The sequence below is a fragment of the Felis catus genome, chromosome E1, assembly GCF_018350175.1.
Source record: "Felis catus isolate Fca126 chromosome E1, F.catus_Fca126_mat1.0, whole genome shotgun sequence".
Taxonomy (NCBI): Eukaryota; Metazoa; Chordata; class Mammalia; order Carnivora; family Felidae; genus Felis; species Felis catus.
Window position 1 is genome coordinate 36,475,676 of NC_058381.1, and position 27,114 is coordinate 36,502,789.

The 27,114-nt window shown below is 52.3% G+C and overlaps 1 protein-coding gene across 3 annotated transcripts in view; it reads left to right on the top strand.

Annotated features, from left to right (window-relative positions):
* Positions 1-27,114, top strand: part of TTLL6 (tubulin tyrosine ligase like 6) — a 40,150-nt gene that overhangs the window by 245 nt on the left and 12,791 nt on the right. Inside the window, exons 2-13 of one of the 3 annotated variants that reach the window (XM_045044678.1) lie at positions 6,579-6,671; positions 8,847-9,065; positions 10,151-10,188; positions 11,333-11,451; positions 11,591-11,721; positions 13,493-13,649; positions 14,396-14,539; positions 15,137-15,222; positions 20,490-20,715; positions 21,954-22,129; positions 24,490-24,678; positions 26,231-26,405. In XM_045044678.1, coding sequence (XP_044900613.1) covers positions 6,595-6,671; positions 8,847-9,065; positions 10,151-10,188; positions 11,333-11,451; positions 11,591-11,721; positions 13,493-13,649; positions 14,396-14,539; positions 15,137-15,222; positions 20,490-20,715; positions 21,954-22,129; positions 24,490-24,678; positions 26,231-26,405 — 1,737 coding nt within the window. In that variant the 5' untranslated portion in view covers positions 6,579-6,594. Of the gene's footprint in view, positions 1-6,578; positions 6,672-8,153; positions 8,655-8,846; positions 9,066-10,147; positions 10,189-11,332; positions 11,452-11,590; positions 11,722-13,492; positions 13,650-14,395; positions 14,540-15,136; positions 15,223-20,489; positions 20,716-21,953; positions 22,130-24,489; positions 24,679-26,230; positions 26,406-27,114 lie in introns of those variants that run through there. The other 2 variants (XM_045044679.1, XM_045044680.1) reach the window with 2 other exon arrangements.

Consider the following 27,114-nt stretch of genomic DNA (forward strand, 5'->3'; position numbering starts at 1 on the left):
CCCGATGCTGGCCCTAGATCGCGGCCTCCTAGTGTCTCCCCACGGAAAACCTGGTTCTTCATACCCCCGAAGTCCCCCTCGGTGCCCAGTTCACCAGGGTTACTCCTTCTGTCCTCCCTGGTGGCTCTCTATGGCCAACGCCACTCGCCCTCCCAGTCCCTGCTCCCCCTTGGCGCCGCAGCTCATCACTTCCCAGCTCCGTACTGGCGTTCACCCCGGAAATACCCTCTCTCCCTTTCTCATCCTCAAGACCCCGATGCCAGGACCTTGCCCTCACTCTCTAACTTTTCTAGCTCCATCTCCCCTCCTGTCCCCGCTTCTCACCCGAACCTGGGGCACCCTCACTTCCTGCCCTGGATTTCCCAAACCCCGCCCAGGGAGCTGTCCCTTAGATACCGGAGATCCCTGGGAATCGCCAAACTTTGTCTGCCTCCTCCTTCCCCATCGCCGGGCCTTTCTCCTGATCACCTTTCTTCCTTTGCCTGGAGAAACCTTCCAGAAAGACCCTTCTGTTTTGGATAGCCAGCACAGCCCTCAACAAATGCCCCTGCCCCTCTTTTTCAGCTCCCCCCTTTCCAGTTCCTATTTCTCACCTCCTGAGGGAGAATTCTTCTAGGCTTGAGGAATGTTCTCCTTTGGGATTTGAACCCTAGGAAAGATGTAACTCACATTTGGGAATGAGATGGGAAGGGAGCTAACCTTTACTAAGCACCGGTATGTACCAGGCTGTTCATTCAGTAAGTTATTTAATAGATACACCAATCCTGCTGTTATATTTTCATTTTACATAGCTTTTATTTTAAGCCAAGCACTGCTTTAAGAGCATTATAAATGTTAACTCATTTCGTCTTTAAATAACGCCCCAAGATAGATATTATTTTCCTCATTTTCCTCATGAGGAAACTGAGGTACAAAGAAACTCAGTTTCTCACCCACAGTCACCCACTAGGAAGTAGAGCTGGGATCTGGATCCAGATCCATCTGTCTTTGCTGGTGATGCAGAGTATTGTGCAGAAAATGGCTGGGCGTGAGCCTGCCCTGAACAATGCATCTTCCCCTCAGTTTCTGGCAGAGCAAAACATGGAATCTGAGTCAGCAAGATTCTGAGTGTTTCCAGAGAATATGGCTGGTCACTCTCAGCACTTCTTACTGGCACAGCCCTTACGCACTTGAGTGCCCCCATCCCTCCCTTGTTAATCCACATCTTGCTAAGAACCCATTTAGTCCCTGGGCTGAAATTCCAAGGGCGGCTAGAATGAAAAGGCAAAAGTTCATAAAAAGAATCTCAATTTATTCTGCCTGCATCAAAGCTCAAAGCACTTAAAAATTGTTTTTAATGTTTATTTTATTTTTGAGAAAGAGAGAGAGCACAAGCAGGAGAGGGGCAGAGAGAGAGGGAGACACAGAATCCGAAGCAGGCTCCAGGCTCTGAGCTGTCAGCACAGAGCCCGAGGAGGGTCTCGAACTCACAAACCATGAGATCATGATCTGAGCTGAAATAGGCGCTCAACTGACTCAGCCACCCAGGCGGCCCGCACTTTTCTTTTTAAAATATATATTTATTTATCTTTGAGAGAGAGAGTGTGAGTGGGGGAAGGGCAGAGAGAGAGGGAGACACAGAATCTGAAGCAGGCTCCAGGCTCTCAGCTGTCAGCACAGAGTTGGACGCGGGGCTCGAACCCACAAACCGTGAGATCATGACCTGAGCTGAACTTGGATACTGAACTGACTGCGCCACCCAGGCACCCCAAAGCACTTTTCTAGATGTGAAGTTTTTATCTTCTGGTGGTCCGGTAATCACAGAAAAGATAGGGAATAAAAGATAGGGAATGAAGGTGAACCTGAAAGCAATGTAACATTGTGTGTCAATGACACTAAAAAAAAAAAAAAAAAAAAAAAAAAGGGAATGAGGGAGGCGCTATTACCTGGCTTCTTATGACATACAAAATCAAAGAGGCAAAGCTGAAAGCAAAATCCAGAGATCTAACCTCCCCATCTTCCCCAACCTACTTTCAACCTTTTCCAAGAGCTAGCCACTGGAAGCCTTCAGAGGGATGCTTCTGGTAGAGGAATGAGGACCCAAAGTTGTAAAAGGGAGGAGGTGCGGGAAAACATATTATTTGGGAGAAGAGAAGGTCGTCATCCGGCAGACACAGTAGGATGGCCCTTCAGTGCCACATGTAATTCTACAGACTGAAAGAAAAGTCCAGGCTCTGAAGTTTGGGATGAAAAAGCTTAGTTACAACTTTAAACATGCTCCATGATCTGTTCGTAACCACCAAATAATTCTTTTCTCCAATGTATTGACACCCGTATTAATTCCGCCTTGCCAAAGAAAGCGCTAGATATTTTCCGTGCACCTCTAGGGGGAAGAAGAGGAGTCAGCACGTATAGTCTTTCAGAAGTGGAAACGCTCCCTTGCTGTGAGATTTTTCCAAATAATCTGCAGTGTGTTTGCATGAAGCCATCCCAGGGCTCATTCCCTCCCCCTGGTGGCCAATGAAGGGCATTTTCATGCTGTCTAGCCAGATTTGGTCGGCTTTGCCTGGGTGGAAGCTTCTCCAAGATCAAACCCCACACTAAAATGAGAGGAAACATCACTGTTCGTAAATGGTCTTAACTGTCCTCTTTGGACAGGTGAACTAAATGTTTTCTTGCGTCATTATGTAAAACCGAAGATGGTATTTACTCTGTTTGCTACGTTAGCACAAGTCAGTTGCCTTAAACGTTCTCCAAGGCGCTTAGTCCGCATTGCCTGTCCATTCACCTGGTGTAATGGAAAGATGAGCAGAGGGTGCAGTAGCCAGGGCTTTGGTCCTGGCCCTTCTGACTCGCTCTCTGGCTTTGTGCAAGTCCCCTCCTCTAGCTGGCAGGGGCATTTCCAAACTTCCAAAAAGCAAACAGTTTGAACTAGGTGTTCTCATGGTCCCTCCCAGCTGTAATATTGAGGAATTCAGTTAAGAGCTGAAAAAGTGTTCCGGGGGTGCCTGGGTGGCTCAGTCTGTTAAGCGTCTGACTCTTTTTTTTTTTTTTTTTAGCTTATTTATTTAATTAATTTACCTCCAAGTTAGTTAGCATCTGGTGCAACAATGATTTCAGGAGTAGATTCCTTAATGCCCCTTATCCATTTAGCCCATCTCCCCTCCCACAACCTCTCCAGTAACCCTCTGTTTGTTCACCATATTTATGAGTCTCTTCCGTTTTGTCCCCCTCCCTGTTTTTATATTATTTTTGCTCCCCTTCCCTTATATTCATCTGTTTGGTATCTTAAATTCCTCATACGAGTGAAGTCATATGATATTTGTCTTTCTCGGACTGACTGATTTCGCTTAGCCTCACGACCTCCAGTTCCATCCGCACAGTTGCAAATGGCGAGATTTCATTCTTTTTGATTGCCGAGCAATACTCCATTGTCTGTATATACCGCATCTTCTTTATCCATTCATCTGCCAATGCACATTTGGGCTCTTTCCATACTTTGGCTATTGTCGAGAGAAGTGTCTGACTCTTTTTTTTTTTTTTTTTTGGTGCAAAAAGGTGATTTTTTTTTTAATTTTTTTTTTAACGTTTATTTATTTTTGAGACAGAGAGAGGCAGAGCATGAACGGGGGAGGGTCAGAGAGAGAGGGAGACACAGAATCGGAAGCAGGCTCCAGGCTCTGGGCCATCATCAGCCCAGAGCCCGACGCGGGGCTCGAACTCACAGACTGTGAGATCGTGACCTGAGCTGAAGTCGGACGCTTAACCAACTGAGCCACCCAGGCGCCCCTAAAAAAAAAGGTGATTTTATTAAAGCATGGGGACAGGACCCATGGACGGGAAGAGCTGCTTATTTTATTTTATTTTATTTTATTTTATTTTATTTTTTTTTGGTGAAGCGTCTGGCTCTTGATCTCAGCTCAGGTCTTGATCTCAGCGTCATGAGTTCAAGCCCTGTGTCGGGCTCTGCGCTGGGTGTGAGGCCTACTTTAAAAAAAAAAAAAGTTCTAATTACAGCCCAAATAAGAGCCCACGTACAACGTGGACTTTGGTGACGAGAAGGGCAGCAAACAGAGAAAATAAATACAACCTCGAAACAGTAGACGTGTTCCCAGGTTATGGCAAATCTGGGGAGATCCAGGCCCTTAATGGAGGTGGGAATTTGGAAGCAGTTGGCTTTAAGGAAAATGGGACCAACTGATTGTTAAGGGACTGAGGTCACCAAAACCGCTTCTGGGAGCTGGGAGACCAGTCACTTCACTTTCCGGTCACACCGTTTATGAGTGATCAGCTGAGAGGGAAAGGCGGCGGGTGGCGTGTAGAAGAGAGGTAGGCTGTGGAACCCCAGCTATGTCTCCTGCCTTTGCCCCTCTGTGCCTCAATCTTTTCATCTGTAATGGAGGCAAGAGAATATCTATGACCCGATGGTCTGCTGAGACAGTACATACGGATATAAAATGCTTCAGTACAATGTAAATGCTTAGTTACGTGGTAAGTAGGTTGTAAAAAGTAGCTACAGTTACACATGAGTGACACGAAGTGTTGTAAGTGCCCTCTTCAACCCAAGGCCAGTGCTTGAAAAACTGCTATTTATCTAATGCTCACAACAGCGCTTCTATTATATAGATGAGGAAAACGAACGGTAAGCGAAATGAGTCCGTGAATCTATTCCTTCTTCCAGTCTGATCATTCGGGAAGCTTATAACCCTCTGGTATCTGCCAGACCCGGTAGTAGGAGCTGAGCATTCACAGACACGGTCTTTTCCATCAGGGAAGCCACAGTCCAGGGCCACATAGCTGGTGCTGCCAGGTAGCCTTTAGTGAGCACTTCCTCTGCGCCTGGCACTGTCCTAAGCACTTTGTATTGTATTAACTCCTTTTAATTTCCGTAACTGGCTGGGGCAAACCATTTTACAGATGGGGAAACTAAGGCAGAAGGGGCCATGAAATACATTGCCCGAGGTCACGCGGCTAGAAAGTGGCAGAGCCGGGATTTCAATCCAGGCAGACAGGCTCCAGAATCAGTTCTCAGCGACTTCTCTTAGCAGGTGACTTAAAGTCACGTCTCTCACTGCAGCGGCCCTCACGCCAGGATGTACGTATATCTCGGGATGCCGGCAGCCCCCCTTCACCCTTTTCTATTCTTCTTAGCCCCGTCCTTCGAATTTGCTGCCTCTCCTTCTCTAGTTCCACAAGACTGCGAGACTGCTTTTGACACCCGAATTGTTGGGCGGGAGAGAAGGGACTGGCTGCTGGCACTGGGTAAGAGGAGACTGGTGGAGTCCAGTAAGACCTGAGACTCTCTGGAGGAAGCAGCTTCTGTTCTAACTCACCGCTGCTTGGGGGCCAGAGAGATGCCAGAAGAGGACAGGCAAATCCAGATGTCAAGGGCACCCGGCTTGCGGCCCGGAGAGAAATGACCTGGACGCAGCTGTTTTGTGACTCTGGTGTCACGGAGACCACAGGGACCGGACTGGGGCAGGTTGAAAAATAGCTAATGAGGGAGGCATTATTTGGCTCTGGCGGATTTCTGGCATGAGGCACTGGGGACCTACTTTTCCAAAAGTGACAGAAATCTGGATTTTTCGGAGAAATCCACATTTCCTACGTATTGGCAACTCCTTTATGTACTTGTTCTTGCTAAGTTCTACTTATTTGTTTTGAGAGCGCGCGCCTGCGCGCCTGCAGGGGAGGGGCGGAGAGAGAGAGAGAGAGAGGGAGAGAGAATCCCAAGCAGGCTCCGCTCTGTCAGGCTGTCAGGGCAGAGCCCGGTGCCACGGTCGAGTTCATGAACCGTGACGTCAGGACCTGAGCCGACACCAAGAGCCGGACGCCTAACTGGCTGAGTCACCAGGCACCGCAGCAACGACTTCTATTTAAAAATTTTTTTTTTAACGTTTATTTGTTTTTGAGACAGAGAGAGACAGAGCATGAACGGGGGAGGGGCAGAGAGAGAGGGAGACACAGAATCCGAAGCAGGCTCCAGGCTCTGAGCCATCAGCCCAGAGCCCGACGCGGGGCTCGAACTCACGGACCGCGAGATCGTGACCTGAGTTGAAGTCGGACGCCTAACCGACTGAGCCACCCAGGCGCCCCTACTTCTATTTAAAACTATAACAACTACACACTGTGGTGGGCCAAGTAAACATTTCTGCAGGTGGATTCAGCATGTGACCCCAGGCACCCCCCCCCTCGCCCCCCCTTCCTCCCCCTGGCAAACTTTGAGCACCGTATTCTCTATCAGGAACCTTTGAGAGAAGTCAGCGGGATTTAGCCTTGGGGAAGAAACAGGACTGAGAGGGCTGGGGGAGGAGGAAGCTGGGAGACCAAAGGCAAAGCAAAAATAGACACATGGGGCATCGACGGCTCTCCGCCACCTTGCACCTGACTCAAGCACCATTCAGCTGGCTCTCGGGTCATAGATAGCCTAGAATACAGGGGAAAGGCAGGTGGGAACCAATGCGGTGGCGATCAGTTCCCTGAGAAGTGCAAGGGTTCGGTTCCCTGGTCCATGTGCCTGAGGCCCTCTGGGACAAGAGGAAACAGAATTTGATCTTGTTGTTGTTGTTGTTGTTGTTGTGTTTTTCTCTTTGAGGCAGGCAGACAGCGGCAGCCATGACTTGTTCTTACCACTTGGGCAAGGACTCGAAAGACAGCAGAGACAACTCGCGACTCCAGAGGCCACGTTCAGGGTCAGTTTTGTCTCCTCGAGTTAACATTAACCTTTGGGTAAACGGAGCCACTCCTCCACGGCTTGGTAAACAGAAGCCGTTGCGGAGGGCTAGGGGAGCGGAACGGGCCGTTTATCTGAAATCAAGGAAGCAGCCCCAGGTCAATATTTCACGTACCTCGGTCCTCTTGGACTTTGCCAAGAATGTGCCTGTCCACTGGGCAACACGGGCTCACGAGGCCCAGGTTTCGTCGGGTGGTTGTGCCGAGTACAACTCTGTCTCCCCTTTTCAGGTGTCACCATAACTGGGCTTGGGAATAAGTGACAGCCCCCCTTCGGCAAGAGGGAAACTAGGGGCAGTCCCTGGCTGACTTAATAATTCTGCCCTTCCTCTTGGCGACGGCTGTGAGCTTTCAGTGTGATGGTGGGTGTGATAATTCTCTGAAAACACTAAAGAAGTACACACGTATAAGGGAGGCTTTTTTTTAAATTTTTTTAACGTTTATTTATTTTTGAGAGGGAGAGACAGAGCACGAGTGGGGGAGAGGCAGAGAGAGAGGGAGACACAGAATCGGAAGCAGGCGCCAGGCTCCGAGCCATCAGCACAGAGCCCGACGCGGGGCTCGAACCCACAAACCGCGAGATCATGACTTGAGCCGAAATCTGACACTCAACCGACGGAGCCACCCAGGAGGGCGGCTTTATTACTGAGTTATTCATACGTAGCCTCCAAGTGAGAGCCCTCTACTCCCCAATTTTGGTGTGGGAAAGGGGCAGAGAGACACGGAAGGATGCAGTAATGTTAAAAATGTGGCGACAGGTACAAAAAATTGTCTAGAATTAGCAAGTTTGGGTATGGAGGGAAAGTGATTCCCATGAGATTATGTGAGTTGGTGAGCCAGCTGTTATGGTATATTGCTGGAGGTAGGCCAAATTGTTGGGAGTCCTTCTGGGAAACAACATGGCAAGATAGATAGGTAGATAGATGATAGATAGATAGATAGATAAAATAAAACTAGAAGCTAATTTCTATATTAACCTAGTAATCCTGGCTCCAGATATATACCTTACCGTGTCCTTTTCTAAACTTTCTTTAAAGAGGGGAAGGGCCCCAGAAGATTGGCTTTAGGGTCATAGAAATCTTGGAGGTGAAGGTGATGAATCAGTTCATTGGATCTGGGCTGTTCTGGGTCACCCCAAGCAAACTAAGCACATTCCTAAGGATTATTGAAACAAAGGCATTAAAAATCATTTGAAAACCTTGGGGCGCCTGGGTAGCTCAGTCGGTTAAGTGTCCGACTTCGGCCCAGGTCATGATCTCGCAGTTGGTGAGTTCGAGCCCTGTGTCGGGCTCTGTGCCGACAGCTCAGAGCCTGGAGCTGCTTCAGATTCTGTGTCTCCCTCTCTCTCTGACCCTCCCCTGCTTGTGCTCTGTCTCCGTGTCTCTCTCTCTCTCTCTCTCTCCCAAAAATAAATAATTAAAAAAAAACATTAAAAAATATTGAAATTCCCAGCAAACAACGAAGAAGTCATCATGGGGATAGGAGGAGGGACAAGAACTCTGCTGGACTTCCTTAGTGATATTTTACCGTTTGGTCTTGTTTTTACGTTGAATCGCAGGGGGCGGGAGACACTGTAGCCTTTTCTGTGGTTGGGATCTCGGAAGGGCTCCCTCTGGCCCTGAGCTTGGTATGTGCTCAGTCAGCTACAAATTGACCCTGTGCTCCGCTCCCTTTGCATTCACGGTCAGGCAGCAGGTTGGGCGTGGGACATTCAGCGTCGTGGGGAGCCAGTTAACGGACCTCCTCAGAGCGCCTCATCTACACCCACTGGGACTAACTCCCTCAGCTAGGAAGGCTTAGGCCTTGGTTCCGAGGCGGTCTCCAGGCACTCGCTCACTTTAATAAGATTGTTTACCAGGTGCCATGCATAGCTTCTCAGCCTACTCCTGAAAAATCCCAGGAGGGCAAAACCAAAGCCAGGATTGGCTGAGCGAGTCCCCAAGGTCAGAGTCAGTGGCAAAAGGTGGAATCGGCTCTCTCCCCGAGCTGGCACCCACCGTGGAGGTGGGGTGGCATTTTATAAACTGCAGTCTGTCCCCTGGTCTCCGAGTGGGTCTCCCACCCGCATGAGCAAGGGAGGGGGTCCCCCTGCAGGTGGATTCAAGTAACTGCCGCTCCTTCTGCCCTCTCTCCAGGGTGGGCCCGGATTTGCCCCCAGCCTCCTCCCAGGCTGGGGAGATGCTCCAGTGCCTGCCTTTGGAGGGCGGGGAAGGGGCAGACTCAGAAGAGCAGGAGGACAGCTCCCCAGAAGAGTCGAAAGAAATCGTCACCCTGGTTTTCATGAGCGAGAACGCTGGGGTACAAGAGAGGCTTCAGAATGCCCCGCAGCAAGGCAGGAGGAGGAAGAAAAAAAGGTTAGGACCAAAAGATGGGGAATGGGGTTCCGTGTTGTTGGGAGCAGAGGGGACCCGGAGGGGAGGGGGCCTTGGCCGCTAATGAGAGGGTAAAAGACGCTGTCAAAATCACACCCCTTTCGGTTCAGATGGAAAGGATCCACTTGATGACCTGTTTCATAGAACCAAACGATGGTGTTTGTAATCTTAACCACGCTTTGTCCTAATCGTCATTCTATTTGTTGTTTAGCATGCCTTTTTTTTTTTTTTTTTTTTTTTAATTGTGCGGAGGGAGACAGTTTCCTTGTTTTAAGGAAGTGCTTATTGCCTTGGGAACTTAGTACATTTAAAGAAAATTTTAAGGTGTATTTATTTTTGAGAGAGAGGGAGAGACAGAGCACGAGTGGGAGAGAGGCAGAGACAGAGGGAGACACAGAATCGGAAGCAGGCTCCAGGCTCTGAGGTGTCGGGGCTCGAACCCACAAACCGCGAGGTCATGACCTGAGCTGAAGTCGGACGCTTAACCGACTGAGCCCCCCGGGTGCCCCAGTACATTTTAAAAATAACAAGACTGATGCCGATTTCTGGGATCCGACTGTGGCTTCTGTGTTCTAGTTCCCATTTAATATTCTGTCACGCTTTGCCTCTTTTGGGGAAAATGGATCAGTCCTCAGACTCACTGATGTGTGACAGCTTGTCCACTTTCTAACTCACAACTTCCGTTAGTGGGGGCGGGGGGGGGGAAGGCAAGAGGTGGGCGACCATGAAGTCATTTGGCCGAAAAGATTTTTACTTCCTGCTCCTGATGGGCCGCTGGAGTCGAAGGATTGAGGAGGCAAGGTTCATAGGGAGCCAAAGCAGAATTCGTTGCAACCACAATGCCGAATTTCGACCTCGTGGGCTGAGTAATGGTAGCGCCCGTGTTTTTTCTGCCTCTCTGCAATCCTTTGGATTCGTGTCTTCAGTAGGGGTGTAGTCAAACCAGGCTGGGTACGACTGAGTAGGCTTGGACCCACCTGGGGTGGGATGCTTCTGGGTGCGGCCACGTGTTCTGGCAAGTGCGTCTGTCTCTGTCTTGCTGTTTTCCTTCTTCTCTTTTCCAGATGATTGGTGATCAATCTCTCCACCTGCCGATACGAGAGCGGTGAGTGCCTGCATTCGAGGGATCCACAATGGGGACCCAGTGGATTGCCCCCAAAGGGTTGGGAAGGGTCACCTTGTATCTTCTTGGGGGTGAAAAGGGAGTGTCTCCAAATCCTCACGTTTCCTTCACCCAGCTCAATTAACTATTCGAGGAAGGGAATCTCACTCCAAGAAAACGTGGGTTTTGACCATGGTGGTGCCATACTTCAGTTCTCTGTAGTTCTGATGTAGGGTTCTTTGGGAATCTGTAGAAAAGGCAGGGGTTGGTCCTTGTTAGAGCAGAAGTTAGAGACTGGCAGCCTACAGGCCCACGTTGGACTATAGAGAAGTGTTGTTGTCATTATATAATTCCGAGTTTGAATAAGTCTCAGCCTGGTCCTGCCTTTCCTGGTCACTTGCAGGCACTTCTTCCTTTCCAGGCCTTTTTTGTGTGTGTTTGCATTGGAGTGAGCTCCCAGTTCCAAATGCTAACAGGGACAGAGAAAGAAGGATGTGATAGCATATAAGTGTGGGTTTTTTTTTTTAATGTTTTATTTATTTTTGGGAGAGCATGCACCCGCAGGGGAGGGGCAGAGAGAGAGGCGGACAGAGGATCCGAAGCGGGCTCCGAGCTGACGGCAGAGAGCCCGATGTGGGGTTCGAGCTCACGAGCCACGAGATCATGACCCTGGCTGAAGTCGGACGCTCAACCGACGGAACCGCCCAGGGGCCCCAGCCTATACGTGGTTTTGAAATGCACTGTATACTTTTTTTTCCTGTTAGCTTCCTACTTAAGCTTGACTCTGGCTAATGTTAAGGATTAGTTTACATTCCCTGAACACAGAGTGCTTAGTGTTTGGAGGAAGGCCAGAAGCCTACTTCCTGGCAAGGGAAAGCCAGGGCAGGTAAAACATTCTTCCCAGATAAACCTTCTGTGGGGTTCACCGGGTATAGGCTGTATTCCTCAGTAGATCTCCCTGTTTCTTTCTTGGCAAAGGTATGTCCAGACCAGGCAAGATGGCTGCCAGTTCCAACGAGCTAAGGTGTCTCTCTTCAGCACATGGTCTGACATGGTCTGAGACCACCTAGAAACATAGCCTCCCCACCCCATGCTCCTTCCCCACTTCCGGGGCTAACAGGCCTTTCTTTCTCCAACTCCATGGCAGTGCGTAGGGCTGCCCAGCGGTATGGCCTTCGAGAGGGAGGGGAAACCAATGACTGGACTCTCTACTGGACAGACTACTCAGTGTCGCTGGAGAGGGTGATGGAAATGAAAAGTTACCAGGTATCTGGGGGCAGAGCTGATCCTCCGTACAAGTGTGGCATCGCTCCAGCGGGCTCCCCCTTTTAGGACCGTCCACCAAGGGGATCTCATGGGTTCTCCCGTGGCCCCCGTTATTCATGAACTCTGGCTTCCTTCACAGAAAATAAATCACTTCCCCGGGATGAGTGAAATCTGCCGAAAGGACTTGCTGGCCAGAAATATGAGCCGCATGTTAAAGATGTTCCCTAAGGATTTCCTCTTCTTCCCTAGGACCTGGTGTCTTCCTGCTGAGTAAGTGCCCACCTGGGCACCCTTCTCCACCCTCCACCCCCAATTGACATTTCCCTCTTGCCCTTGATTCCCTGGTGCCACTTTCCCTTCCCAAAGGATCCCCCATCTATCGCTCTCCTTTTCAGGAAGAGAAGGGGTAAAGGGTGTGTCCGAGGTTGAGAAAACACAAAGCTCTGCTATAAAAAATTAGATGACATCTCGGGGCTGGGTGCCTTGGAGCTTGTGCCTGTAGTTGGGATGAGAATGGGTTCTGACCCTGAACGCTGTTGATTTTGAACTCGTTCCAACCTTTTAAGTGTGCGGTTTCTGGATTTTGAAGGACCATGAACACTTCTGGAGGGAGTGAGATAATGGTTAGTGCCCAGGTTGGGAGCAGGGAGGGACGCCTGACCTCTGTCCCACGGCAGGACTATGGATGGCAGGCAGCCTTTCCCCATCCCCCACCTCACTTTCTCCATCTTGAAACTGGGCATCCATTCTCGGTACACAGATTGCTCTGGACCACACCACCAAGGAACAGAAGAAATGTGAGATGACATAAATGTGACCTGGGTGCCATCTGGTCTTTGGGATGAGGTGGAGGGGGCAGAGAAGCGTTGCCATTGGAATTATATTCACACAGCGAGAATCCTACTCTGTCCTCTGCTCCTAGTGCTTTTCCTTTTTTTTTTTTTTTTTTAATGTTTATTTACTTTTGAGAGAGAGAGAGAGAGAGAGCATGAGCAGGGGAGAGGCAGAGAGAGAGAGGGAGACAGAGATCCCAAGTGGGCTCGGCACCGAGAACGGAGAGCCTGAATGCGGGGCTCGAACTCACGAACCGTGAGATCATGACCTGAACTGAAGTCGGACGCTTAACCCACTGAGCCACCCCGGCACCCTCCCAGTGCTTTTCCAAACCAGGAGCTCCAAGATTCCCAGACTTCCTCAGCTTGTCTGGAACAACTTTCGGGACTTAGTCACAACTCAGAAGGAAACGTGTTTGCCTTTAAGCCACCGGGCACATCCAGATTTCATGGCCCCTAAGGAACTTGGCAGTCAAGTGACTTCTCTAGTGGTCACAATGCAAATGAGTTAAAATGCAAAACAAGTGTAGCAGGACTGAGATCTGTAATGCATCACCTTGGCTTCTTTCTTCCGGATACGCTTTCTTCAGAGCGGAGAATACTGTTTGCACCTTGATGCTCTGGCTGGAGGAGAGGTGTTATCCGGGAAGAGCTGGGACCTAGAGTAGGGAGGGAGACGGGTTGATCCGAGGTCACAACACTTGTCAGGGCTTGAGCCAGATGCAGAACGCCACATCTCCTGTCTGCAGACCCGCAAGGCCAAAACACTCGGGTCCCAGCTCCCTCCGTGGGGCATGCAGTCTGTGTTAACGCCTTGCATGCCGTCTGTCATGTGATCAACCACCGTACAAGCCAGGTGTCATTACCCCACGGTGTAGGTGATGGGAGTAAGGCTTAAAGAGGTCAAGTCCTTGAGAAGGGTTACACAGCTATGAGCGGTGTCGCCTGGGTTTAGATCCCAGACCAAGTTCCCCCCAAAGCCCGCCCACCCTCCCTCCACCGTGTGCGCGTGTGCACGGCCGTCTCTCCTATTGCCAGGTCTCGTAGCGTGCGTCTGTTAGCTCGAGGGCTTTTTCACATTAGAGAGCTTTAGTGTTTCTGTTTTGGTTTGGCTTTTGATGTTTTTTTTTGTTAATAGAGGGCTAGGCTTTCTTTGCACTGCTCCCCCTCTAAAGGCGTATTTCGTTCCCTTTCTGCCGCTCTGGTAGCTGGGGAGATTTGCAGAACTACAGCAGGTCAAGAAAAAATAAGACGTACATTTGTAAGCCGGATTCGGGCTGCCAAGGGAGAGGTATATTCATCACCCGGACGGTGAAAGATATCAAGCCAGGCGAGGATATGATCTGTCAACTCTATATTTCAAAGGTACTTCTTCCTTGGGATTATTTATTTCTTGCTACAGCAACCTCATGCTCTAGCTTCACTGGACTGTGGGAAATGAGGGGACGGGGGCTGGCGATGGGGGCCGAGCCGAGTCGTGTCTTCTGCCCTGGAAGTTGTCAGAGCAGGCCTTCGGACCAGGGATGTGATGTGTGTCTGGGCAAGCGTCTCTCACCCTTGTGCCCCTGTAGCTGGTCTAGCGTTACTAGGCTGGCCCTTGTCCTCCAACCGATGGCAGCTGGAGGGCACCTTTGGTCTGTGGGTGCCCCGCTTCATTTGGGAGAGGGGAATCGTCCTGGAGGGATCATGGTGACCGGCTCTACTCCATGGCTGGAGGTCAGAGGTCACAGTGGTATAGCCCACCACAGGGAGGGAGCCCTCTGGGAGCGGGCGCGGATTGGGAAGGCCCTGCCAGCCCTGCAGGAAGCACTCTGGCAGAAGTGACATTGGTGACAGCATGTCCCTCATCACAGGACTTTATAATGGCACTTTGTTTGGTGGCACTTTGTTTGGTTGCCTGGAGATCTCCGGGAAGTGGTGAGTTGTGCTGTAGAAAACGGAGGCACAGCGTGGTTTAGTGACTTCCACAGGGCGAGTCCCCCCCCCCCCCCCCCCCCCGCCGTCCTCCTCCCCAACCCGGGCCAAGCCTGGCACTCCGTAGTGCCTGGCGATGATCTTCAAGTCTGCATCTCTCTTCTGAAGCCTGTGTGACTCCTGTTCCCTCCTCACAGCCCTTTATCATTGATGGGTTCAAGTTTGACCTGCGGATTTATGTGCTGATGACGTCCTGTGACCCCCTCCGGATTTTTGCATACAACGAAGGGCTAGCACGCTTCGCCACTACCTCCTACTCCCACCCCTGCGCAGACAACCTGGTGAGCTCAGGGGACGTGCCTCCTCCCCCGCTCCTCCTTAGGGGGACGAAAAGCCCCCAGTTAAATCCACGTCCTCAAGACGCTGTGGCTACGGGCTGTCATTTGTTGAACACTTACTACGTGCCGGGTTGCATCCGTCCCTTCACTTGGCCCTGTTAGGAGCCCTTGGAAATAGGGATTATCATCTCTCCATTTCACAAACGCGGAAATGAAAACTCAGGGTGTAAGGGACTTGGCGGAGGTCGCGGAACGAGGAAGAGAGGAGGCTGGGACCCGTGGCCAGAGCTGCCCTGCTTCAAAGCTAGCGCTCCAGATCTGCGGGAGAGCCTCCGCCCACACCTTCAGGACCCCCCCACCCCCCACCCAGGACTCCTGAAATGTCCCTCAGGCAGTGAACCACCCAAATGCAGGAGGGGTTGGACTCTCTTCTGCCCTAGGCTGCGGGATACCACTTGACTTCCTCTGTTTTGCCACTTGAAGGAAGCCCAAGGCCTCCCCTGTCTCTTCTTTAAGACCTAGGGGCCCCGGGAGGGCAAGGAGAGGAAGTGGGAGACCCCACAGAGTTGCATGTCTCTCTCTCTCTCTCTCTCTCCCCAGGATGACATCTGCATGCACCTGACTAATTATTCCATCAATAAGCACAGCTCCAATTTCGTTCGAGATGCTCAGGCCGGGAGCAAGAGGTAAGGAAGCCCCTTCACTTCTCTTGTCTTGCCCCACCAGGCTCGGAGCCACGGTCTGCGATTCTACCCAAGCCCCGTCAGTCCCCCTCGGTGGTTCCATCTTGGGTCACATGGTCTCAGAAACTATTTCTTGGCCTCCGTAGTCTCTGCCCTCTGGCTGTTAATCATTAAAAGCAGGCTACCTCGTAAACCCTAGGAGGTTGGGAGGAGGAGAGAGAAATGCGTACTGTTTCCCCAGCAGGATACACACACACACACACACACACACACACACACGTATGCACGCGTGCACGCCAAAACATACGCCTGGTACGTTGGGCCCTTCTGAGATTTACAAACCAATAGATATTTATCGATTGCTGGTCTGCCACGCTAGAAGGACAGGTCAGGCAGATGGTCCTTGGGCCTGTGGTTTCCTGGGGTGTTGTTCCAGCAGAGATTCTCAAATGATAAGTCACGATGTGTGTGGCGTGTGTTGACAAGACTGTGGCTGGCCAGCTTTGAGAACCCCCCCCCTCCGCCCCACCTCCTAGGAGTGGGGAAATGAGAGGAATGCCTGAGTATCTTCCCAGTTACTACATTCGTGTGATCGGCTAATCCTGTCTCATTGGAGTTTTCGGAGAAAGGGGGAGCTGAAGGAAGGGAGCCTGCCAGGCACCAGGGGAAGGGAGAGTGGTGCCTCCTGTGTGGTGGGGGCCGTGCCGGGCAGGGGGGGGGCTTTGTTTACAGTTTTCCCCCCCACGCATCTTCAGAGCACTACCACAGAGGCGTTATAATCTGCCCTTTGTAGGTGGAGAACTATGAGTTAGGTATTATGTCCATTTTACAGACAAGGAAACTGAGGTCTCTGAGAGGTTAAGCTGCCCAAGGCCCCACAACTGTCAGTGCTAGAACAGGATGAGAAGGTAGGTCTGCCAGATTCCAAGGCGCGTGCTCTGCCCCCTGCCTGAGGCTTCCGAGGGCTGATAAACACGCAATCTGTTTGGCTTTGGAGCCTCAGGGAGGCACGTGAGATTTCACAAGTCCCTTGGTGGCAGAGTTCCAAAAAGCAAACGGAAAATCACTAGCTGAAGCCTGCTCGAAGGGGAGGCCTCCCCTGTTTCCGAGGGCGCCCCCCCTCCCCCCCGCTCCCCACCTTGACCGTGGACGCCAGCTCAGCCTTGGGCGCCCTTGCAGGTTGAGTGACGGTGCTCAGTGAGGCCTGGCTTTCAGTCCTGGCTCTGAGTCTCGCCAGCACAGTCAGCGTGGGCAGCGATCTTTGAGCCTCGGCTTTGTGGCGTGTAAGATGTGGGCAGTGAGATGCCCGGCCCACCTCCCACAGTCACCCCCATGAGACTCAGATGACCTGTGGGACAGTGCTCAGGGTCACCGTGACTTTCCCTAAGGGCCCTCATTTCCCTCCTCTTATGAGAAGGCAATAGGCTTTGCGCCCTCGGGCCATGACGGAGGGGTGGCAGGGGGTGCCGGGACTAAGGGGAGAGTGTGTGGTATGGTTCTGCCACCTTGCACCCCCCTTCCTCCTTCCTCCTCTGTTTCCTCAACTCTCTTTCCCCCCAGGCCAGGCCTCGCCCCTCTGCTCCGCTCCCCCGCCCTCCCCCCTGCCCTCTCTCCCTGAGTTCCGGGCTCATCCCTCCCCAGTGCACCTGGACATGTCCTGTTGCCTACAACTCAGCATTTCCTCACCCCTCGCTCCCACCCCAGCATTCCAGAATGGTTCCCCTGCCCAGCTTCCCCATCTCTCCCTCCTGACCTGCAGGATTAGGGAGCTTGGTGTCCTTGAATCCCGAAGATTCCTCCTTCAGAGGTCCCTGTGTCCCTTCCTTTCCACCAGACCCAGACCTCAGACCCAAGGGCTGCTCAGCCCCCTGGCTCTTCACCCTAAATCCAGACTTTAACTTCTCCGTACCTCCATTTTCTCATCTCTAAGATAACTTAGTAATCAGGGCGCCTGGGTGGCTCAGTCGATTGAGCGTCCGACTTCGGCTCAGGGCATGATCTCCACGTTCACGGGTTCGAGCCCCACATCAGGCTCTGGGCAGACGGCTCAGAGCCTGGAGCCTGCTTCCGATTCTGTGTCTCCCCCTCTCTCTCTCTGCCCCTCCCCAGCTCGCACTCTGTCTCTCTCTGTCTCAAAAATAAATACACGTTAAAAAAATAAAAAATAGGGGCGCCTGGGTGGCTCAGTCGGTTAAGCAGCTGACTTCGGCTCAGGTCATGATCTCGCAGTCCGTGGGTTTGAGCCCCACGTCGGGCTCTGCTGACAGCTCAGAGCCTGGAGCCTATTTCAGATTCTGTGTCTCCCTCTTTCTCTGACCCTCCCCTGTTCATGCTCTCTCTCTCTCTGTCTCAAAAATAAATACACGTTAAAAAAAATAATAAAATAAAACGACATGGGAAACTACGAATACTGGCTGGCCAGCCTCAGATATGCCGTCAAGGACCTATTGAGATGACGTATGTGAATAAGCTTCAAAAACAATAACCCCCACGCAGGTGGGTGCTGTTATTCTGTATTCTGTATACAGTACTCCCCCTTATCTGTGGTTTCCCTTTCCGCGGTTTCAGTTACCCGCGGTTAACTGTGGCCCCGGGAGCAGATGATCCTCCTGATGGAGGATGGTCAGCCTAATGATGCGTCACAACGTCCGCGTCACTCACCTCATTTGTCTCATCGGGGTAGGCATCGTATCTCACATCAGCTTCGTAAGCCGGGTGAGCGCAGGAAGGTGTTTCGAGAGCGTGCAGGAGAGACCACAGTCACACAACTTTTATTATGGTATATTGTTATCATTGTTCTATTTTTCCTTGTTGTTGTTCATCTCTCACTGTGCCTAATTTAGAAATTAAGCCTCATCACGGATGTGTCTGCAGAGGGGAGAACATAGTACCTGCAGGGTCTGGTGCTCTCCACGGGTTCAGGCATCCCCTGGGGGTCTGGGAATGTATCCCCTGTGGATAACGGGGTGGCGGGGGGGGGACTTCTCTACTCATTACTGGAAAATGGTAGAGCCAGAGTAAAACTCCCGTGTCTACCCTGAACCCCTAGGCCATGGTCTGTGCTATTCGCTCCATGGGGTTCTACCAGGACGCTCTTTGGCTCATATTCCGTATACAGGCCTTGCTCGTTCCCACTTCTCCATCTTTGCTCAGCTCCAACCAAAACCATGGGGGAACATCCTCGAAGGCCCTTCGGGCTCGCTAAGCTTCCATACTGCCTTCTCCGATCTGGTTCTAGGTTCTGGTACAGCCATATAACTAACCACTGTGAAACCAGTCGTCTCTATGGGCCTCTGTTTCCTCATTTAATCAGATGAGAGGATTGGGTTCCATCTCTGAGGAGGCCCCACAACTGTCAGTGCTATGGGATCTGAGTCAAGCCACCCACCTTCCCGTTTCTGGACCCCCACCACCCTCTGGTCAACGTCCGCCGTAGCCCGTAACTGCTCTGGGTTTGGTGCACATGTCTGTCTTGTGTCCTTGCTTGTACTTAAGTTCCCTGAGGGTTAGAGCGATGCCCTGGCCTTCTGGGCGCCTCCCGTGTTGCCGCGCAGAGTCCTTCTTTCCTTCTGTCCCTCCTTTGTCCTTCGCTCTTCTTCCTCTTCCCCGCCTTCTGAGGTGATCTGCTTCTGACGCTGACTGCCTTACCCGCCCCCAATTCCCCTGTCCCCAGCTTGAGGCCAACTGCACCCCCGGTTAAGTCCCCCACCAGGGGTACACTCAGCAGGAACAGTGGAGGGGAGGACAGAACAATGGGAAACCTGGCAGGGCTCAGGGTGGGGGGGGGGCAGAGACCAGGCCCTCTTCATCTTTCGAGGTGCCTGGCACATAGCTGGTGTGTTAAATTGAATTGGCTAACCACTGGGCATTATGAAATTACACGATAATGGATATTCATTGTGATGTGCCTGAGTCATCAAGAAGAGGTTACACCATGATTTGCAATGTCTGTTATAAGAAGTGTATAATCTATTTGGGGAAGATTTATTTCCCAATTAGGCAAATTAAATACATTTTTTTTTTTTTTTTACACTTGAATGGATTGGCTTCAAGCGATCTGGAAAATTCATTTATGGGCAACACTTTATACCCTGACAATGGCAGGGGGCGGGGGGGAGGTGGGCTTCTGTGTTCAGTGGCCTTTGCTAATCTGTCTTTACATGAATGCATCCTTGGTTGGTCGTTTTCATACGTGGGTTGACTCCCCAGATGGTCCTTAGCTTCCCATGGCCGCGGGATCGTGAGTTTCACATGTTCAGCAGACCCTCAGCAAATGTGCGTTGACTGACTGCCCCCGCTTCCTCCTTTTTGGCCCCATTGGCTGGGGTCCCGTGAGCTCTTTGCACTGCCTTGTGAGCCCCTGTCTCTTGTCTTGTCTTCCCCTCTGCTCTTCCCGCCCCTGTGTCTCTCCCTCACACATTCCCACTTCAGCTCCGTGTGCGCATGCGTGTGCATGTGAGCGGGTGGCTGTGTGTCCCCACCGCCGCCTCTTAGACGTGTCAGCTCTGCCCTTTCTCTGGACTGCCCAGCTCAGAGCTGACCAGAGCAGCCCTTCAGACGTTTCCTCACGAACCTCTCCACACGGGGTAGACGTCCTCTGATCTGTGTAATAGGGTGACCAGCGGGTGACAGAGGCGTTTTCTGGGATGTGAGACTCTCAGTTCTAAAATCAGGACAGTCCTAGTTTGCCTGGGACAGTTGGTAACCCTCTCTGTGGCGGTGCCCTGGGGCTGCCTTTTCCCTGTGGATAGTCCTAAAGCAAAGCTTCTGTGAATCTAGTGTCCCCAGAAGCCCCTCGGATGGCTGGCGTGGGACCCAAGTATTGGTGTTCTTAGAAGGCTCCCTACGTGTTTCTAATGAACACCAAAGGCTGAGAAACCATTTGCCATCAAAGCCAAACCATAATGTAGGATGTTGGGTGGTTTCTTTTTTTTTTTTTTTTTTTTTTCACCCATTAAGCTTTCCACCCAGAATACCTTGTCCCTGCCCCGGCCTCACGGGTGTTTTCTGGGTCACAGTGAAAGTGCCCAAGCCAGGTCTTATGTGTCATTTTACCTGCACCCACTTCAGGGCCGCAGAGGCTTGAGGCCTGTGGCCCTATATCTCCTGCAGGCCCCTTCTGAGCTGACACAGCCCTGTTGTCGCCCTGCATCCCGGGCGTCCATCCCCGTTAACTCCCGGGACCTCTCCAGAAGTTTCTCGGTGCCGGCATGAGATGGCCTTAGCTGACCAGAGGGGCTTTTGCCTCACGGCCTGTGGTTTCCTTCCAGGAAGCTCTCCACCTTCAGCGTGTACATGGAAAGCCACGGCTACAACACGGAGCAGGTCTGGAGAGATATCGAGGACGTCATCATCAAGACGATCATCTCCGCCCACCCCATCATCAAGCATAACTACCACACCTGCTTCCCCAACCACACACTCAACAGCGCCTGCTTTGAAATCCTGGGCTTTGACATTTTGCTGGACCACAAACTCAAGCCCTGGCTGCTGGAGGTAGAGGGGTTGGGGCGAGGGGCGAACACTGGCCGCTCTTACTGGGGTCGGCGGGGGTCAGGCTCATGCCTTCATCCCCCCCTCCGCTCAGCCAGATCCTCGCAATCAAGCTCCCGGCCAAGCCAGTTCATCTGCCCGGGGCTTGCTGCCCGGGGCTGAGAAGTGGCCACCAGAGGGGGTAGACGGCCAGGGATTAGCGAATTCCTTGTGGCTTCTTGAAATCCACCCAGAGCGGGGGGTGGGGAAACCGTCGATCTCAGGCGCAGAAAGCCTCCAAAGACAGCTTTGTCTTTTGTAATAGAATCATCTCCCAGAGAGGGGGTGTGGTTCATCAGAACTGGGTGATGATATTCGAGATCAGACAGGAGCTGCCGGGCCTGGCTGTCGGGGGCTTGGGCCACTGGGTTCCAAGCACCAACAGAGAGTGGGCTGGTGTCTGTGGCCGCGGGAGTGGGTGGAGAGCCGCTCAACGAGTTTCCTGTCTCCCCCAGACCCGTGGCAGGGTGCCCCGCAGCACGTTACATAGGGCGTCTAAACAGGACGGACTTTTCCGCGAGCAGGAATGAGTTCTCTCCCCCTCAGTCCTGCTCAGGGTCCCGAATGCATCGCTCTGTTTTCTTCCCCACCTCCCAGCCTGACCTTTGGGACTGGGTCTGGGTCAGCCAGACCCTCTGGCTGGTCTCCCAGCCAGACCCTTCCATCTGTCCTATGGGATGGCATGTACCTGAGAGAGCACGCACACCGGGGGGAGGGGAGACCAAAGACAGGGCACCCCTGATGCTTCTCGAGAGGAAAGGCCTGATGGGACGGGCGCCTGGGTGGCTCAGTCAGTTCAGCGTCAGACTTCTGCTCAGGTTGCGATCTTGTGGTCGGGGTTCGGGGGACGGAGCCCTGCACCAGGCTAGGCACAGTCAGTGAGGAGCCTGCTTGGGATTCTCTCTCCTCTCTCTGTCCCTCCCCTCCCCCCTCAGAATAAATAAACTTCTAAAAAATCATAAAAGAAAAAAAAAAGAGGAAAGGGCTGAAATATACGCTGAAATATACGCAGGTTAAACCAGAGGATATTCTCCTTCCTCCTTTTCTCACTCTGGCTGCAGTGCGGACTCCCCCTCCCTGTCTCTCCCCCCTCACCTGGTAGCCAGGGCCCCAAGCTGCTCCCTGGAGGTGGCATTTTGGCCTCACTCCCTGCCTCCGCTCTGGACAGCCCAGCCCTCCCCCTCCCCCCGGTGCCTTCACAGGTCAACCACTCTCCGAGCTTCTCCACCGACTCCTGGTTGGATAAAGAGGTGAAAGACAGTCTGCTATATGACACTTTGGTCCTGATCAACCTGGGAAGCTGTGACAAAAAGAAAGTCTTGGAGGAGGAGAGACAACGGGGGCGGTTCCTGCAAAAATGTCGTTCTCGGCAGACCAGGTACAGAGGTGCCCCGAGACCCTGGAGTCCCCACTCTCTGTGACTTCCCTGCTCCCAGTAACACTGGCCTGGCCTGGTCCTCGACAGCCTACTGGTTACGTGGCCTTCATGTCACTTCTCTGAGCCTCAGTGTTCTTTCTGTGAAATGGAGCCAGTGATACCTAAGTGGACTTAAATGAGATAAAGGTTCATCACAGTGCCTGGCACGATAGGGTGTGTTAGAGACCGTGAGGAGTCTTGCCTGCTGGGGGCAGGCAAAATGAGTGAAGGGGGTTAAAAGCTACAAACTTCCACTTATCAAATAAATAAGTCATGAGGATATGATATAGGGCATGGCGACTATAATTAGTAAGACTGTATTGCATGTTTGAAAATTGCAAAGAGAAGCGCCTGGGTGGCTCAGTCGGTTAAGCATCCGACTTCGGCTCAGGTCGTGATCTCACGGTTCGTGAGTTCAAGCCCCACGTCGGGCTCTGTGCTGACAGCTCGGAGCCTGGAGCCTGCTTCCGATTCTGTGTTTCCCTCTCTCTCTCTCTCTCTCTCTCTCTCTCTCTCTGCCCCTCCCCTGCTCATGCTCTGTCTCTCAAAAATAAATAAACATTTTTTTTAAGTTAAAAAAATAAAGAAAGTTGCTAAGAGAGTAGATCTTAAATGTTCTCATCACAAGAAAAACATTTTTGTTAACTGTATGGTGATAAATGTTAAGTAGATTTATCGTGGGGATCGTTTCATGATATATAACAATATTGAATTGTGTTGTACACGCGAGAAACTAACAGGGTGGTATATGTCAATGATACCTCAATTAAAGCAAGTAATTGCATTTAAAAAAAGAATCTTGTCCCGAGTTGGTGGGGAGGGAAGTCAATTCTAACAAATGATAATCCTATTTGGAAAATTAGCTTATATGTGCAGAAAGGGGCCTTTTGAACAGTTTTACCGTGAGCATTTTTTTTTTTTTTTTTGTACTTAAAAATAGGAGATTGGGGCACCTGGTGGCTCAGTCGGTTAGGCTCCCGACTTCGGCTCAGGTCATGATCTCACAGTTCGTGAGTTCGAGTCCCGCGTCCGGCCCTGTGCTGACAGCTCGGAGCCTGGAGCCTGCTTCGGATTCTGTGACTCCCTCTGTCTCTCTGCTTCTCCCCCGCTCACGCTCTGTCTCTGTCTCTCAAAAATAAATAAATGTTAAAATTTTTTAAAAATAGGAGATTTAGTTATAGACAGAACTATATCCCGGGTATCAGTTCATTAAATATAAGATGAAGATTCAGGGATCACCAATCCCCAAATTAAAACCATTCCTTCATTTTTGCTGAAAGACCCATTGGTCTGTCCTACCCCATGTTACCTGTTGGCAGGAGCGAGCGCCCCCTGCTCCCCGAGGGGCAGCATCTGCCTTTAAACAGGGGCCTTCATTCTGCGGAGCGATTCTCGTGTCTGAAGAGCCTGAACTTGGTGGAAGAAATGTCTTTGTGGCTTTTCAGATCCCCCTGAAGCCCCTCTCCTCCCATGAGCAGAACCAACCCTTGGGGGGGGGGGTTGGGCTTCTGACGCGGAGGCAATAGCATCTACTTTGTGACAGCACTGTGTTTCTCAGGGCACTTTTGCGGGTGCCCCGTCTTCCTTGTGAAGACAGGTGGGTAGCGGGGGGGTGTTATATGGTCCTGTCGTTGGAGCTAAGGAGACCAAGCGTCTGGGAGGGGAACTGACTTGCACGAGGTCGCCCCGCCGGGAAGTGACAGGTCTGGAGCCAAGAACCCAGGGAGCGTGCCGCTTGGGACTCCTCCGGGCTGCCTTCCACTGAGCCGGCTCTGTCTCAACTTCCCCAGGAGGAGGCAGCCTCCGTTAGGGAGGAGCCCTGAATCATCCTCTTGGTCATGGCTTGGCCCCCGGATAAGTTCCGTGCTCTCGGTCTCCCTGCTGTAAAAGGGACTCATCATTCCTCCCTCTCTGACCTCCAGCTCCCCGAGGGGCTGTGAGGGAGAATGAGATCATCGCAGCTCATAAAAGCTCAGCCAAAGAAGCCCTCACATTTAGCAACCTCTCCAGAGGAGGGAAATCAGGGCTGCAAAGGGGGAGGTGGCCACAGTCCGCCTCCTCCGACCTGAGCCAAGGGGAAACTGGGATCTTGTATGACGAGAGACCTTGGTGAGCAGCCGGAAAGACTGTCCCAACCAGCGTTTAGTGCCTCATGACAACGGCTGTCCCGAGAGGGCTAGAATCAGTCCCGCACATTTATTTAGCAAATACGGGTTGACCGCCGTCGTGTGCGAGGCCTCCGCCTGGCCCCAGGTGACATCCAGCTTGGCACGTCCCTTCCTAGAAAATCTACAGCAGCCTTGCATTCTGTTTCCCAACAGGATCGAGGAGGTCAAGGGTTTCCAGGCTGTGTGGTTAGAGAAAACTGAGAAGTACGAGAAGGAAAACTGTGGAGGGTTCCGCCTGATTTATCCTACTCTGAATGCGGAGAAGTATGAGAAGTTTTTCCAGGGAAACAACTCTCTCTTCCAGAATACTGTTGCCTCCAGGGCTCGGGAGGTGTATGCCCGGTAGGAAGGCTCTGGGTGAGGTGGGTGGGTGTCGGGGTGGGGGGGACATTATACTTGACCTTTAGGGTGACTGGCCTGGCACAGCGAGGAGGGTCTTTTATTTATTTACTTTTTTAATTGTTTAATGTTTATTTATATTTGAGAGAGAGAGAGACAGCGTGAGCAGGGAAGGGGCAGAGAGAGAGAGGGAGACACAGAGTCCAAAGCAGGCTCCAGGCTCTGAGCTGTCAGCCCAGAGCCCGATGTGGGGCTCGAACCCACAGACTGTGAGATCATGACCTGAGCTGAAGTCGGACACTTAACCGACTGAGCCACCCAGGAGCTCCCCCTCTTTTTTTTATAAAGTTTATCTATTTTTTTTTTAATTTTTTTTTCAACGTTTATTTATTTTTGGGACAGAGAGAGACAGAGCATGAATGGGGGAGGGGCAGAGAGAGATGGAGACACAGAACCGGAAACAGGCTCCAGGCTCTGAGCCATCAGCCCAGAGCCCGATGCGGGGCTCGAACCCACGGACCGCGAGATCGTGACCTGGCTGAAGTCGGACGCTTAACCGACTGCGCCACCCAGGCGCTCCTAAAGTTTATCTATTTTTGAGAGAGAGTAAGAGAGCGAGTGGAGGAGGGGCAGAGAGAGAAGGAGAGAGAATCCCAAGCAGGCTCGGCGCTGTCCACACATGGAGCCCCATGAGGGGCTCCAGCCCACAGACTGTGAGATCACGACCTGAGCTGGAATCAAGAGTTGGACGCTTAACTGACTTAGCCACCCAGGCGCCCCACGAGAAGGGTCTTTGAGCTTCAGTCCCCAACCTGGGAGTTGCCAGGGATACATTTGCTTTGGTCTCACAAGGACCAGGAATGCTAAGATACCCCGGTGTGGGGCGTTAAGTGGCTATGTGGCTGTTTCTAGAAACTCGTCCCTGAGAGAGGCACCCTCACTCCTCTCCAGAAACCCCAGTCCCTCAGAACTCCTGAATCCCCACAGGTAGGAAACCTAAGAGCTGGAAGGGACTCATCCTGTCCCGTCTAATCCCTACCCATCACTCATTTTATGGAAGGGGAGGTCAGAGCCCAGAAGGGGTCACAATAGCAGGTGATGGCAAAAAAGAAATTGGAATCTCTGTCTCCTGACCCGGGTGACCGAGTTAGTCCCACTACGTCATTGGCCAGAGAGGTGTAGTGGTCCAACACGGGGGCCCCTTGGTTTGGCCGCCTACCCCGACCCTCTTCCCGGCACCTGCCACGCGTGGCCCGCTGGGAAGTGGAGACAGAGACAAAGGGGTGGAGCCTCGTAGAGCCACTTGCTTTGCATGTCTCCCTGGATGCTGTTCCCCAGGCTGGGAATGGTCTGGTGGGAGGAATGCCTCCCCCCCTCCCCCCACCTCCTGCTCTGTGCCCTGCAATGTCATGGATGCAGGCCGGACACGCTGGGGGAAGGACATGTGGAGCATTGCCCTTCTTTGCCGAGTCTCATCCCCCCCCCTCGGGGGACAATAGCCCGCATTTGCAGCCCACCCCTCACCTCCCTGACGCTCGCTGTTCCTCACGGACAGGCAGCTGATCCAGGAGCTGAGACTCAAACAGGAGAAAAACTCCTTCCAAACGAAAGAGAAGAAGGCAGAGACGCAGGGGGAGTCGGCCGGCGAGCGAGCGAGGGGCAAGAGCGCGAGGAGCTGGCCACAGAAACCACAGCAGGAACACAAGGCCACGGCCCCCGTCTCCAGACAAGTAAACCCGGCGGGGAGGGGCGCCCGTGTGCCCAGCACCCTTCCTCGGCTGGGGCCGGTCCGTGGGGGGCTGCTGAGGAGGCCCCTGCTCAGAGCCCTGACGCACTGAAGGAACGGGGGGGCTGCACAGAGGGCTGGGCCCCAGGAGGCGGGGGGGCCTGGAAGTCACAAGGAGCCCGGCGTCCTTCAGACGCTCACCAGCCCTCCAGTGGGAGTGAAAGCAGCTAGGAGGCCAGGCATGGTCCCCACGTAGGCTGCGGGCTCCGGGCCCACTTGTACTCATAGGTCCCACCTCCAGCTTGGGTTGGAATGCTCGCCTCCAGCAGGCCAGGGGCACAGCTGGGGTGGGGGTGGGGGTGGGGCGCAGAGAAGAGCATTAGGGACGCAGGACCCTCCCCATTACATGGGGTGACTGACCACAGCTGGGTCCTTCCAGCCTGCCCGCTGCTCAGAGTGTGTGGCCCAGCCCCGGCCTGTGGGCCAGCTGTCCCTTTGACCTACCGTCTGAATCTTTGGATTCCCCCTCTCTGCCACACTGTCTCTTCTGGCTCGGTGGAAGGACTCACGCTGGCTTTTTGGACCATCTCCTTTTTCTCCAACACTCGCCTGAAGGGGCAAGATTAGAGCAGGATCTTTTTTTTTCTTTTTTCTCTATGTTTTTTATAACTTTGTTAGGGTCGTAGGCCCTTTGAGAATCTGATAAAAGCTAT